At 48.3% G+C, this 12,944-nt stretch overlaps 1 protein-coding gene across 1 annotated transcript in view; it reads left to right on the top strand.

Annotated features, from left to right (window-relative positions):
• The window catches only part of nop56 (NOP56 ribonucleoprotein), a 28,916-nt gene that overhangs the window by 7,523 nt on the left and 8,449 nt on the right, over positions 1–12,944 (top strand). Inside the window, exons 3-8 of the mRNA XM_033036266.1 lie at positions 2,786–2,900; positions 6,094–6,261; positions 8,097–8,295; positions 9,490–9,677; positions 11,503–11,654; positions 12,322–12,422. Of these exons, the coding sequence (XP_032892157.1) occupies positions 2,786–2,900; positions 6,094–6,261; positions 8,097–8,295; positions 9,490–9,677; positions 11,503–11,654; positions 12,322–12,422 (923 nt within the window). The remainder of the gene's footprint in view (positions 1–2,785; positions 2,901–6,093; positions 6,262–8,096; positions 8,296–9,489; positions 9,678–11,502; positions 11,655–12,321; positions 12,423–12,944) is intronic.

Genomic DNA, 12,944 nt, shown 5'->3' with positions numbered 1-12,944 from the left:
CTAAATCTAACCCCTGAAAACATCCAGTGAATTGGCCTCCACTGCCTTCTGTGGCAGAGAATTCCACAGATTCACAACTCAACTTTTTCACAGAGGAACAGTCAAAATACTGACACAAAGACTCAAGTATCTCATTGGGTCAGGCAGCATCTCTGGACAATATGGATAGGTGACATTTTGTGTCTGGACCGATGTAACTCAAGAATCTTCCCCACTGCTGATGTAGAGCTGCCAGGTAGTACAGATTTTCCGCATTTTGTACGGAAATGCGATAAGAATACGGATGTACGGATTTGCTTTGTAAAGTATGGACTTTTTAAAAATCGGCTCGAATTCCTGTTTCATCTTGCTGCTTAAAAAATGCAAGGATATAAAAAGTCATACTGTAACTCAAAATTATAGCAGATTAAATCTATTAGTATTCTAAATTTCAAGAACTGGATGATTATTTTTGTAAGCTCTGATCGGCCTGTCCTGCTACAGGTTTAAACTAGCAATGTTACAAAATTTTGAGATTTTAAAAATCAAGTCTGTAATTTATCCCATCAGATAAAGCATAAAAATAAGTTTAATTTGACACCTAATTCACTTTCATATCTCAAGTATTTAAAAAGTTATGGCCATTTTCATACTCGGAAATGAGCATCTTGTTCCCTATTGATTTTCTATGGACATAACAAAAAAGCTGTGATCGTGAACAGTCAAAAGCCCATAACTTTCTTAAAAATTAAGAGAACTGAATGAAATTTTCAGTTATCATAGATTGAAGCATTCTGAAACAAATATAAAATAATCTTACTTGGATGACCTGAAATTAAAGCATATAATTAGTTAGTTACCTAATTGTAGCTGATTTCAGACTTCAATTACTAGATCTAAACATCTATCCATTTCTTAATAAATGATTAACATTTTTAAATAGCCTAAATGTCCAAATAATATTCACAAATAATTCACAATAAAACATGATTTTTAAATCTCATTTACATTAATTTATAGGCCAAATGGAAGGAATTTAGTGTTCAATTGCTGTAAATAAATGCCCATTTAAATCAGCTTTCTAGTGGGTCCCTGTGGAACGCGCTGGTTTAGAACGTTCACATTGCGGTAGATTTGTGCCCCAAATGCCGAGAAAAATACTGCGGGATATAGTGGGCCCAAAATGAGCTACTCGCAATATTAAACTTTGTATAAAGGGATCTTTAGAAGCCCTTTTTAATGTAAAAATATGCAGCATACCTTCTGCTATTTGCTTTATGAGACCCTGCGGTTGCTGGCGGTCGCGGGTTTAGAGATTGATTTTTAAACTACTATAACTATTATACGAGGCCTTTAAAACTAATAATATCTTTTGCGACGGGGTCTTTCAGCGATTTTTCGTTAATAATTAACTAGGCTGAACATCTTCGATTTGAACAGCCTAGAGAAAATCGCGTTTTAAACCCGCCCCCCTCTAAACGGCGCCAAAATCGCGCACACCCGCAGCGGCAGATTTTCAACGACGCTTCAGGTAGGCTTTGCAACATACCTATTTAAACAGCGCTGTCAGTTTAGCGCGTGGGGATTTAAATGTGGTTCTAATTATAGCGCTACCAGCTGGAGCTTTACACATAGCGCAATTGGTCACAGACTGTTCAGAGAGGAAGAAGGAGAGATGGAATAAGAGGGAGGGAAAGGGAGAGAGAGGGAGGCTTCCAAAATGGCTTTTACATCATCATCTGGTGCTAAAAACAGGAAGCAGCCGTTCAAACAGCAGTAGACAAAGAGATGGCAATGATGCACTGTCAAGTAAGGTGCATGCGTAGAAGACGTGTCAATTGGTAGCAAAGTTATGCATTCTTGTATTCTTACATAATATGACTGCACATCATTTAAAAAAAAAAATTCAGCAAAATGGAGCTGCGTAAAAATACTGATCTCAGCAAAATACTGATTTTCAGGTACTAGAACTAAAACGCTCTGACAAAACCTGGCAGCGCTGCTGATGTAACTCAAGCACCTTCCCACTACTGGTGTAACTCCAGCAACTTCCCCACTACTGATGTAACTCCAGCATCTTCCCCATTACTGATGTAACTCCAGTAACTTCCCCACTACTGATGTAACTCCTGCACCTTCCCCACTACTGATGTAACTCCTGCATCTTCCCCACTACTGATGTAACTCCTGCATCTTCCCCATTACTGATGTTACTCCAGCATCTTCCCCACTACTGATGTAACTCCAGCATCTTCCCCATTACTGATGTAACTCCTGCATCTTCCCCATTACTGATGTAACTCCAGCATCTTCCCCACTACTGATGTAACTCCAGCATCTTCCCCATTACTGATGTAACTCCAGCAACTTCCCCACTACTGATGTAACTCCTGCACCTTCCCCACTACTGATGTAACTCCAGCAACTTCCCCACTACTGATGTAACTCCTGCATCTTCCCCATTACTGATGTAACTCCAGCATCTTCCCCACTACTGATGTAACTCCAGCATCTTCCCCATTACTGATGTAACTCCAGCATCTTCCCCATTACTGATGTAACTCCAGCATCTTCCCCATTACTTATGTAACTCCTGCATCTTGCCCACTACTGATGTAACTCCAGCATCTGGTTGTGAAAGGTTGGGTTTGGCTTGGTTATAGATAGCGATTTATCAGGATGCATCACATTCTTGGTTTGGGAACTGCTCCATCCAAGACATCAGGAATTGCAGTGGACCCTGCCCAGACCATCACATGAACCAACCTCCCTTTCTCACCACGTCCATTGTTTCTCCTTGTTCCAGGTGGAGGAGTCTGTTCTGACCATTGGCAAGTTCAACAACATTGTTAAACTGGTGGCCTTTTATCCCTTCAAATCTGCGCAGGGTGCCCTGGAGAACATCAATGCTGTTTCTGAAGGTGAGTGTTGTTGCTAGTATCAAAGCGAAGGATGATGCGTACAAATTAGCCAGAAAAAGCAGCATACTGGGACTGGGACTGGGAGAAATTCAGAGACCAGCAGAGGAGGACAAAGGGCTTAATTAGGAAAGGAAAAATAGATTATGAAAGAAAACTGGCAGGGAACATAAAAACTGACTGCAAAAGGTTTTATAGATATGTGAAAAGAAAGAGATTAGTTAAAACAAATGTAGGTCCCTTGCAGTCAGAAACAGGTGAGTTGATCATGGGGAACAAGGATATGGCGGACCAATTGAATAACTACTTTGGTTCCGTCTTCACTAAGGAAGACATAAATAATCTGCCGGAAATAGCAGGGGACCGCGGGTCAAAGGAGTTGGAGGAATTGAGTGAAATCCAGGTTAGCCGAGAAGTGGTGTTGGGTAAATTGAATGGATTAAAGGCCGATAAATCCCCGGGGCCAGATAGGCTGCATACCAGAGTACTTAAGGAAGTAGCTCCAGAAATAGTGGATGCATTAGTAATAATCTTTCAAAACTCTTTAGATTCTGGAGTAGTTCCTGAGGATTGGCGGGTAACAAACGTAACCCCACTTTTTAAGAAGGGAGGGAGAGAGAAAACGGGGAATTACAGACCAGTTAGTCTAACATCGGTAGTGGGGAAACTGCTAGAGTCAGTTATTAAAGATGGGATAGCAGCACATTTGGAAAGTGGTGAAATCATTGGACAAAGTCAGCATGGATTTACAAAAGGTAAATCATGTCTGACGAATCTTATAGAATATTTCGAGGATGTAACTAGTAGCGTGGATAGGGGAGAACCAGTGGATGTGGTGTATCTGGACTTCCAGAAGGCTTTCGACAAGGTCCCACATAAGAGATTAGTATACAAACTTAAAGCACACGGCATTGGGGGTTCAGTATTGATGTGGATAGAGAACTGGCTGGCAAACAGGAAGCAAAGAGTAGGAATAAACGGGTCCTTTTCACAATGGCAGGCAGTGACTAGTGAGGTACAGCAAGGCTCAGTGCTGGGACCCCAGCTATTTACAATATATATTAATGATCTGGATGAGGGAATTGAAGGCAATATCTCCAAGTTTGCGGATGACACTAAGCTGGGGGGCAGTGTTAGCTGTGAGGAGGATGCTAGGAGACTGCAAGGTGACTTGGATAGGCTGGGTGAGTGGGCAAATGTTTGGCAGATGCAGTATAATGTGGATAAATGTGAGGTTATCCATTTTGGTGGCAAAAACAGGAAAGCAGACTATTATCTAAATGGTAGCTGACTAGGAAAAGGGGAGATGCAGCGAGACCTGGGTGTCATGGTACACCAGTCATTGAAAGTAGGCATGCAGGTGCAGCAGGCAGTGAAGAAAGCGAATGGTATGTTAGCTTTCATAGCAAAAGGATTTGAGTATAGGAGCAGGGAGGTTCTACTGCAGTTGTACAGGGTCTTGGTGAGACCACACCTGGAGTATTGCGTACAGTTTTGGTCTCCAAATCTGAGGAAGGACATTATTGCCATAGAGGGAGTGCAGAGAAGGTTCACCAGACTGATTCCTGGGATGTCAGGACTGTCTTATGAAGAAAGACTGGATAGACTTGGTTTATACTCTCTAGAATTTAGGAGATTGAGAGGGGATCTTATAGAAACTTACAAAATTCTTAAGGGGTTGGACAGGCTAGATGCAGGAAGATTGCTCCCGATGTTGGGGAAGTCCAGGACAAGGGGTCACAGCTTAAGGATAAGGGGGAAATCCTTTAAAACCGAGATGAGAAGAACTTTTTTCACACAGAGAGTGGTGAATCTCTGGAACTCTCTGCCACAGAGGGTAGTCGAGGCCAGTTCATTGGCTATATTTAAGAGGGAGTTAGATGTGGCTAAGGGGATCAGAGGGTATGGAGGCAGAAGGCAGGTACGGGATACTGAGTTGTATGATCAGCCATGATCATATTGAATGGCGGTGCAGGCTCGAATGGCCTACTCCTGCACCTAATTTCTATGTTTCTTAGTGTGGGGAGTGTTTGCTGTTTGGGTCTAACAGGAGATGGGTTGATTCTGAACATGAGGTTTTGCAGCTTTGTACTAAACATTACCAGCCTACTGGGGGCAGGGCGGCGGTGAGCTTGGAGTATATGTGTTTGATGAGCTTTTAAAGTTTTCCCAGAATGTGGTGCTGGCTGGTAGTACAGAGTGACGCAGCGGTAGAGCTGCTGCCTCAGCCCCAGAGACCCCGGTTCAATCATGGCCTTGGTTGCTGTCTGTGTGTAGTTTGCATGTTCTGCTTGTTACTGTGTGGGATTCCTCCATATGTCCCGTTTTCCTCCCACATCCCAAAGAATTGTGTGGGGAGTGGATGAGATATGATTGAACTAATGTGCTTAAACCTCTCACTGCAGCTCGGGTCCTCAAGTCCTGGCCACTTCATCGTAAATCTTCTCTATATTTCAAGCTTATCAACATCCTCCTTATAGAAGGGTGACCAGATCTCAACACAATGCTCCAAAATGCAACCTCACCAACGTCTTGTACAACATCCCAACTTCTGTACTCAACACCCTGACTGATGAAAACATTCTTGACCAACGCATTCACCTGTGATGCCACTTTCAAGGAACTGTGTACCTGTGCACCTAGATCCCTCTTCTCTACAACACTCCCATGGCCCTGTGTTCACCCCTAGATCCCTCTGCTCTACAACACTCCCATGGCCCTGCGTTCACTGTAGTCTGCCCTGGTTCTACTTCACAATGGCGGCACCTCGCATTATCGTGGGAGGGTTGGGCATGGAGCTGCAGGTGGTGGTTCCAGCGACCAGTGTGGGCAGGAGGGGTGTAGGGGACAGTTGTGTGTTGGGCAGATCACCATCATTGTGTCTGGGGTGGGGTAACTGGGGGCTGTGGGCTTTCCTCAGTGCAATGATGACCTATCTATAAATCTGTCAATCCACTGAGCTCCTGTGAAGTGAACAAGTGGTACTGAGCACTGAGGCACACATTCATGATTAGTGTGGGTGTCGGGTTATGGGGCAAAGGCAGGAGAATGGGGTTAGGAGGGAGAGATAGATCAGCCATGATTGAATGGTGGAGTTGACTTGATGGGCCGAATGGCCTAATTCTGATACTAGAGCTTGAGCTTGTTCCTGTCCCTGACTGACCCTTTACCACGGCCCCTTGCTGCCCCATCCCAGGTATTCTCCACGAGGACTTGAGGCTGCTGCTGGAGACCAACATGCCGCCTGCGGGCAAGAAGAGGAAGGTGGTGCTTGGCGTGGCCGACCAGAAGCTGGCAGCGGCGATCCACGAGGATCTGGGTATCCTGTGCCAGGCGGGCGGTGTGGTGGCCGAGATCCTTCGAGGTGAGAGTCACTGGGCGGCAACACCTGAGTCGAGCGTCTGCAGGCCTCAGTCGAGCGTTTGTCAGCACTGGGCCTGTACTCACTGGAGTTTAGTAGAATGAGGGGAGACCTCATTGAAACTTACAGAATAGTGAAAGGCGTGGATGTGGAGAGGATGTTTCCACTAGTGGGAGAGTCTAGGACTAGAGGTCATAGCCTCAGAATTAAAGGACATTCTTTTAGAAAGGGGATGGGGGGATTTCTTTGGTCAGAGGGTGGTGAATCTGTGGAATTCTTTGCTGCAGATGACTGGAGGCCAATCCAATGAGTATTTTTAAGGCAGACATAGATAGATTCTTGATTAGTACGGGTGTCAGTGGTTATGGCCTACAAACGGCCCTCTCTGCTGCCAAAGCCCAGCTGGGGCTGGGCCACAGCTACTCCCGGGCCAAGGTCAAGTTCAACACAATTCTGCTCCTATCACTTATGAACATAACTATTAAGCTCACTGCAGCCTTGCAGGTCGATTCATGCAACGACACAGGCGCAACAATGCAAAAAATTATCCATTATTGGAGGTAAACCAGACCTTGCACTTGTGGAGCCTGACGTTTCTGATGTAACCTAAACCTCGAGTGTTACTGAGCTAGGATGGTTCAACAAGCCTGCTGGTTGCTGGGATGAAGCTGTTCTTGAGCCTGTAGGTGACGGTTCTCAGGTTCCTGAACCACCTTTGCAATGGGAGTATTGATATTATATCTTAAGAGTTTAAGAAAGAACTGCAGATGCTGGAAAAATCGCAGGTGGACAAAAAGCTGGAGAGACTCAGCGGGTGAGGCAGCATCTATGGAGCGAAGGAATAGGTGAAGTTTTGGGTCGTGACCTCGGGTCACCCATTCCTTTGCTCCATAGATGCTGCCTCACCTGCTGAGTTTCTCCAGCTTTTTGTGTACCTTTGATATTATATCAATGCCTTTGCAAGGCGGTGCCTCCTTGTAGATCTCTTCATGGTGGGCGAGGCAATGTTCACCATTTCTACTAATCTCCTTCACTGCTGGGTGTTAGGCTGTGGTGTGGATCAGTCTGTCTGCTTTCCACTGGAGTCGAGCCAGACTATTCTTCTATGGTGCCTGCTTTAGTTGATGTGTGGGGTGTGTGTCTCTAGGCTAGTGTTAGTGCTGCCCCAGTGTTAAAGACACAGGGATACAGCGGGGAACAGGCCCTTCAGCCCAACATGTCCGTGCTGAACAAGATGCCCGACAAAGCAAGAACCGTTCACCTGAGTTTGGCCCATATCTCTCTAAACCTTTTCTATCAATGTACCTGGACAGGTATCTTGTAAATGTCTCCCCAATACCCTGCCTAATGAAGGGCAATATACACAAAGGTGCCTTTTGACTGAAAAAGCCTATTTGACCATCCTGTCTACCTGCAACTCCACCTTTAAGGAACCGTGCACCTGCACTCCTAGATCCCTCTGGTCTACAGCACTCCTTAGAGCCTCACCATTCACTGTGTAGGTTGTGCCCACGTTAGACTTCCTAAAATGCACCACCTCATACTTGTGCTTTAAACTCATTAAACATTAGCTATTCCTGGCATCCCAGCTCCGATATTCAATTCCCTGACTAGGCCAGTGTGCCAACATCCCCTTTTGCCGCCCTTATCTTCAGACCACCACCCCCCCCCCCCCCCCCCCCGTGTCCCAGCACCCCGTTCCCTTGTCCTCAGGAGCTGGACAAGCCGTTCTGTCTCAGCTGCTCGATCTCCAGCGGTGGAGCTGTGTCGGTGGGTGTGTTGAGGGTTGTGTGTGTGTGTGTCCTACTTCACCGGCTGCCGTGACTGGTCATCTCTAGGTGTGCGCCTCCACTTCCACTCGCTGATCCAGGGGCTGACGGCCCTCTCTGCTGCCAAAGCCCAGCTGGGACTGGGCCACAGCTACTCCCGGGCCAAGGTCAAGTTCAACATCAACCGTGTGGACAACATGATCATCCAGTCCATCAGCTTGTTGGACCAGCTGGACAAGGACATCAACACCTTCTCCATGAGAGTCAGGTAACTGTTTGGCCATTCCCCTCTCCGGTAAACCCTCATTGGGTGATGGGTGGACGTGGACTTGGAAACTACAGCTTCTCTCCACCCCAGGAAGAGATAAAGTGCTGGGGTAACTGAGTGTGTGGGAAGAACTGCAGATGGTGGTTCCTGGAGAGAAGGAATGGATCAAGAAGAAGGGTCTTGACCTGAAATGTCAGCCATTCCTTTTCTCTAGAGATGCTGCCTGGCCCGCCGTATGCTTTCCAAACAAATGATTGATGCTCTATGGAAATACAATGAAGCCACACTCGAGTACAATAGGTAGAGCACCATGGCATTAGCGTGTGGGTTGTGTGTTGACTGATCCAGTGACTAGCGGAGTTCTGCAGGGGTCGGTGCTGGGGCACTACTCTTCATGTTGTATATTAATGATTTGGAATAGGGGATTGAAGGCTTGGTGGCCAAATTTGTGGATGAATAAAACTAGGTGGAGGGGCAGGTAGTGTAGAGAAAGCAGGGACTCTGCAGAAGGACTTGATCAGGTTGGGTGAGGGAGCAGGGAAGTGGCAGATGGAATATAGTGTAGCAAATTGTGGAGTCATGCATTTTGGTAGTAGGAATAAAGGCGTAGACTATTTTCTAAATGGGGAGAGAATCTAGAAATCAGAGGCACAAAGCAACTTGGGAGCTGGTGCAGGATTCTAATAAAGTTAATCTCCAAGTCGAATTGGTAGTAAAGAAAGCAAAAGCAATGCTAGCATTTATTGCAAAGGGGCTAGAATACAAAAACAGATGTAATGCTGTGGCGCTAAGGGGCTGGTCAGGGAGCATTTGGAATATTACGAACAATTCTGGAGAGGGTCCGATCCAGAGGAGTTTAGAGAATGACGGGGGACCTCATTGAAACATACAGAATAGTGAAAGGTTTGTATTGTTGTATTGACTGGCCTGCAAGGGTGGGTGTGTATTGACTGGCCTGTGCGGGTGTCTAGGAGGGGGGGGGTTGGTCTGGTGCTCCCCCCCACTTGCCACAGAATGTGCTCACTCAGCAGCATCTGTATAGTGATGGGGAGACAGAGCAAGTCCCTGTTACACCCCAGCCCTGCCCTTACTGTGGCCTGGACTGGTCTGTTGTCAGGGAGACATGTTTTTGTGGGGGTTTGGGGATCGGGGATGCCTGCCCCCTCTCTGTTAACCGTTCCCGTCTCCCCACAGAGAGTGGTACGGGTACCACTTCCCCGAGCTGATCAAGATCGTTGCTGAGAACTACACCTACTGCCGGCTGGCCAAGCTGATCGGTAACCGTAAGGAGCTGTCTGAGGAGAGTCTGCCCATGCTGGAGGAGGTCGTGATGGACAGCGCCAAGGCCCAGGCCATCCTCGACGCATCCCGCAGCTCCATGGGTGAGTTGGGGGGGGGGGGGGCTGCTGTCTGAGGTGGGCGACACAGAGGTGGGCGCACGGTGGCACAGCGGTAGAGCTGTATCCTCACAGCGCCAGAGACCCGGGTTTAATCCTGACTACGGGTGCTGTCCGTACGGAGTTTGGACAGTGACCGTGTGGGTTTTCTCCAGGAGCTCCGGTTTCCTCCACACTCCAAAGACTCCAATACTCCCAGCCAGAGAGTTGTGAATCTGGAATCACCCAGGGAATTGTGAATCTGGAACTCTCTGCCACAGAAGAGAGTGGAGGCCGATTCACTGGATGTTTTCAAGAGAGAGTTACATTTAGCTCTTAGGAATTGCGTAATCAAGGGATATGAGGAAAAAGCCAGAACGTGGTACTGATTTTAGATGATCAGCCATGATCATATTGAATGGCTCGAAGGGCCGAATGGCCTACACCTATTTTTCTACGTACAAGTTTGTAGGCTAATTGGCTTTGTCATAAATTGTCCATAGTGTGTAGTAGGGGGATTGCTGGTCAGCGGGCCTGTTTCTGCTCTATCTCTTAAGATAGTGTTGGCTACACATGCACTGTGCTGTGGGCTGCTGTGGCAGGGAACAGGTCCTTTGGGGGTGACTCCTGTCGGGCTACGAGCTGCAGGTGGACCCGGGGCCACAGTTCAATACTGTTCCTCGTTTTGAACAGTTTAGTGTAGAAATACAGCATGGAAATAGGCCCCTCGGCCCACCACGTCCATGCCGACCAGCGATCACCCGTGCACATTGTTACGTGCAAACTCCACGTGGATGGCACCTGATTTTAGTTTAGAGCAGCCATGATCAGATCAGATTTAGATCAGCCACGATCGCAATGAATGGCGGTGCTGGCTTTAAGGGCCAAATGGCCTCCTCCTGCACCTATTTTCTATGGAGATACAGCACGGGACGGGCACTTCAGCCCACCGCTTCTGCTGGGATTAGATTAGATTAGATTCGTTTATTGTCATTCAGACCTTTCGGTCTCAACGAAATTTCGTTAGGGACAATTACCGACGCTAATTGAACTCTGGTCTACGGTGCTGTGAGGCAGCAACGTTACCGCTGCGTCGCCGTACTGTCCTGAGAATGGGACAGATCTCTGGCGCTGTCAGGCAGCAGCTGTACCTGCTGTGCTGACCTAGGATTACATTCCCATAGCTGTGGGGTGGAATTAAGTTGTCCGGGTCCCATAGAAACATAGGTGCGGGAGGAGGCCATTTGGCCCTTCCAGCCAGCACTGCAATTCATTGTGACCGTCCCCTATCAATAACCCGTGCCTGCCTTCTCCCCATATCCCTTGACTCCACTAGCCCCTAGAGCTCTATCTAACTCTCTCTTAAATCCATCCAGTGACTTGGCCTCCACTGCCCTCTGTGGCAGGGAATTCCATAAATTCACAACTCTCTGGGTGAAAAAGTTTTTTCTCACCTCAGTCTTAAATGACCTCTACTTTATTCTCTTTTTTTTCCTGCCATTTCCATGTTGCCCATAATAATTTCACGCGTGTCTGCCTTCAAGTGACCCATATTTGACTTTGCTACTCTTTTTCCCTTAACATATCTAAAGAAGCTTTTACTGTCCTTCTTTATATTCCTGGCCAGCTTCCCTTCGTACTTCATCTTTTCAGCCCGTATTGCCCGTTTTGTTTCCTTCTGTTGTCCTATGAAAGTTTCCCAATCCTCTGGCTTCCGGCTACTCTTTGCTGTGTTATACATATAGGTTGCATGTGCCCGTGGCGTCTGGTGCCCGCGCCACTGACCCTCGGTGCCCGCGTCGCTGTGACTAACACGTTCTTGTTGTGCCAGGGATGGACATCTCTCCCATCGACCTGATCAACATCGAGAGCTTCTCCAACAGAGTGGTGTCCCTGGCTGATTACCGCAAGACCCTGCAGGACTACCTGCGCTCCAAGATGAACCAGGTGGCTCCAAACCTGGCCACGCTCATCGGGGAAGTGGTGAGTGTTGCCGTGCCGTGTGGTGGTCTACGTGGAGCTCAAACCCCCAGCGGGGCAGGGTGGGGAGAGACAAGGTGCTGAGATACTCCCGTCAGTGTAGACGAGCACCGCAGATACACACAATGCTGGAGGAACTCAGCGTGAAGGCCGGGCACTCTGGGCGGGCCCATCACATATTCCTGTCGGGGCTGTGATTCACTGTGTGGGCAGCGGGCAACACAGCTTGTACGCATGCGGGACTGGTTGCTGAGCTGGTGGAGCTCATTCATCTGTGAACTGCTCATTGTCCCAGCAGCCAGCAGTGGTGTGTGAGGCTTCTGGACGTGCTGATACCTGGGGAACAGCGGGCATGGATCACTCGCAGGCACAGATCAGCTTAACCTGCGTCATATTCAGCACAGGGACTGGGCGGAAGGGTTCATCGTGTTCTGCACAGTCAATGCGGGCCGAATGGCCTGTTGTCCTGCATACCTGGTCACCAGGGAGGGGTGGGGGGGATGGTGGTAATGGATGTTGGGGGGCTGTGTTGTCTATCTGCAGGTGGGAGTCCCGCTGTTCTCCCACGCGGGCTGAATGGCCTGTTGTACTGTGTACCTGGTCACCGGGGTTGGGGGGGGGGGAGTTGGTGGACATGGGGGGGCTGACATTGACATTGTTGTCTCTGCAGGTGGGAGCCCGGCTGATCTCCCACGCGGGCAGCCTGACCAACCTGGCCAAGTACCCGGCCTCCACAGTGCAGATCCTGGGCGCAGAGAAGGCCTTGTTCAGGTACAGCTGCTGGGGGGCTGTGATGATGCCAGGACCCTGGCATGGGGCTGACGCACTGTGTGCAGTGTGTGTGAGAGCCTGCGCCAGCCGCTGAACAGCCCCCTCCCTCCCTCCCTCGCGCCGTGTTTCAGGGTGGGGCTGGACATCCACTCTCACACGAGGTTTTCGGTGGCACTGCAGGACCACATCCCCCCCCTACTGTAGAGGTCTCTGTTGCACTGGAGATCTCTGCACCCACTCTGGTCTCCAACACTGCCATCACACACATTCACAATATATATTTGGACAGGTATGTGAATGTTTACAGGAATACGAGGCATCTTGGTTGGCCTGGGCGAAGGGCTTGGTTCCGTGCTGTACCCCCTTTCATTGATTTCCCGTTTCCCACCACCCACTGAGTTGGTCAAGAGAGTTTACCGGCCAGATACAATCGACAATAGGTGCAGGAGTAGACCATTCGGCCCTTCGAGCCAGCACCGCCATTCAATCTGATCATGGCTGATCATCCCCAATCAGTACCCC

This window comes from Amblyraja radiata, chromosome 1 (assembly GCF_010909765.2).
Source record: "Amblyraja radiata isolate CabotCenter1 chromosome 1, sAmbRad1.1.pri, whole genome shotgun sequence".
NCBI lineage: Eukaryota > Metazoa > Chordata > Chondrichthyes > Rajiformes > Rajidae > Amblyraja > Amblyraja radiata.
Note: the sequence above shows the minus strand (reverse complement) of the source record. Positions and strands in the feature narration are given on the sequence as shown.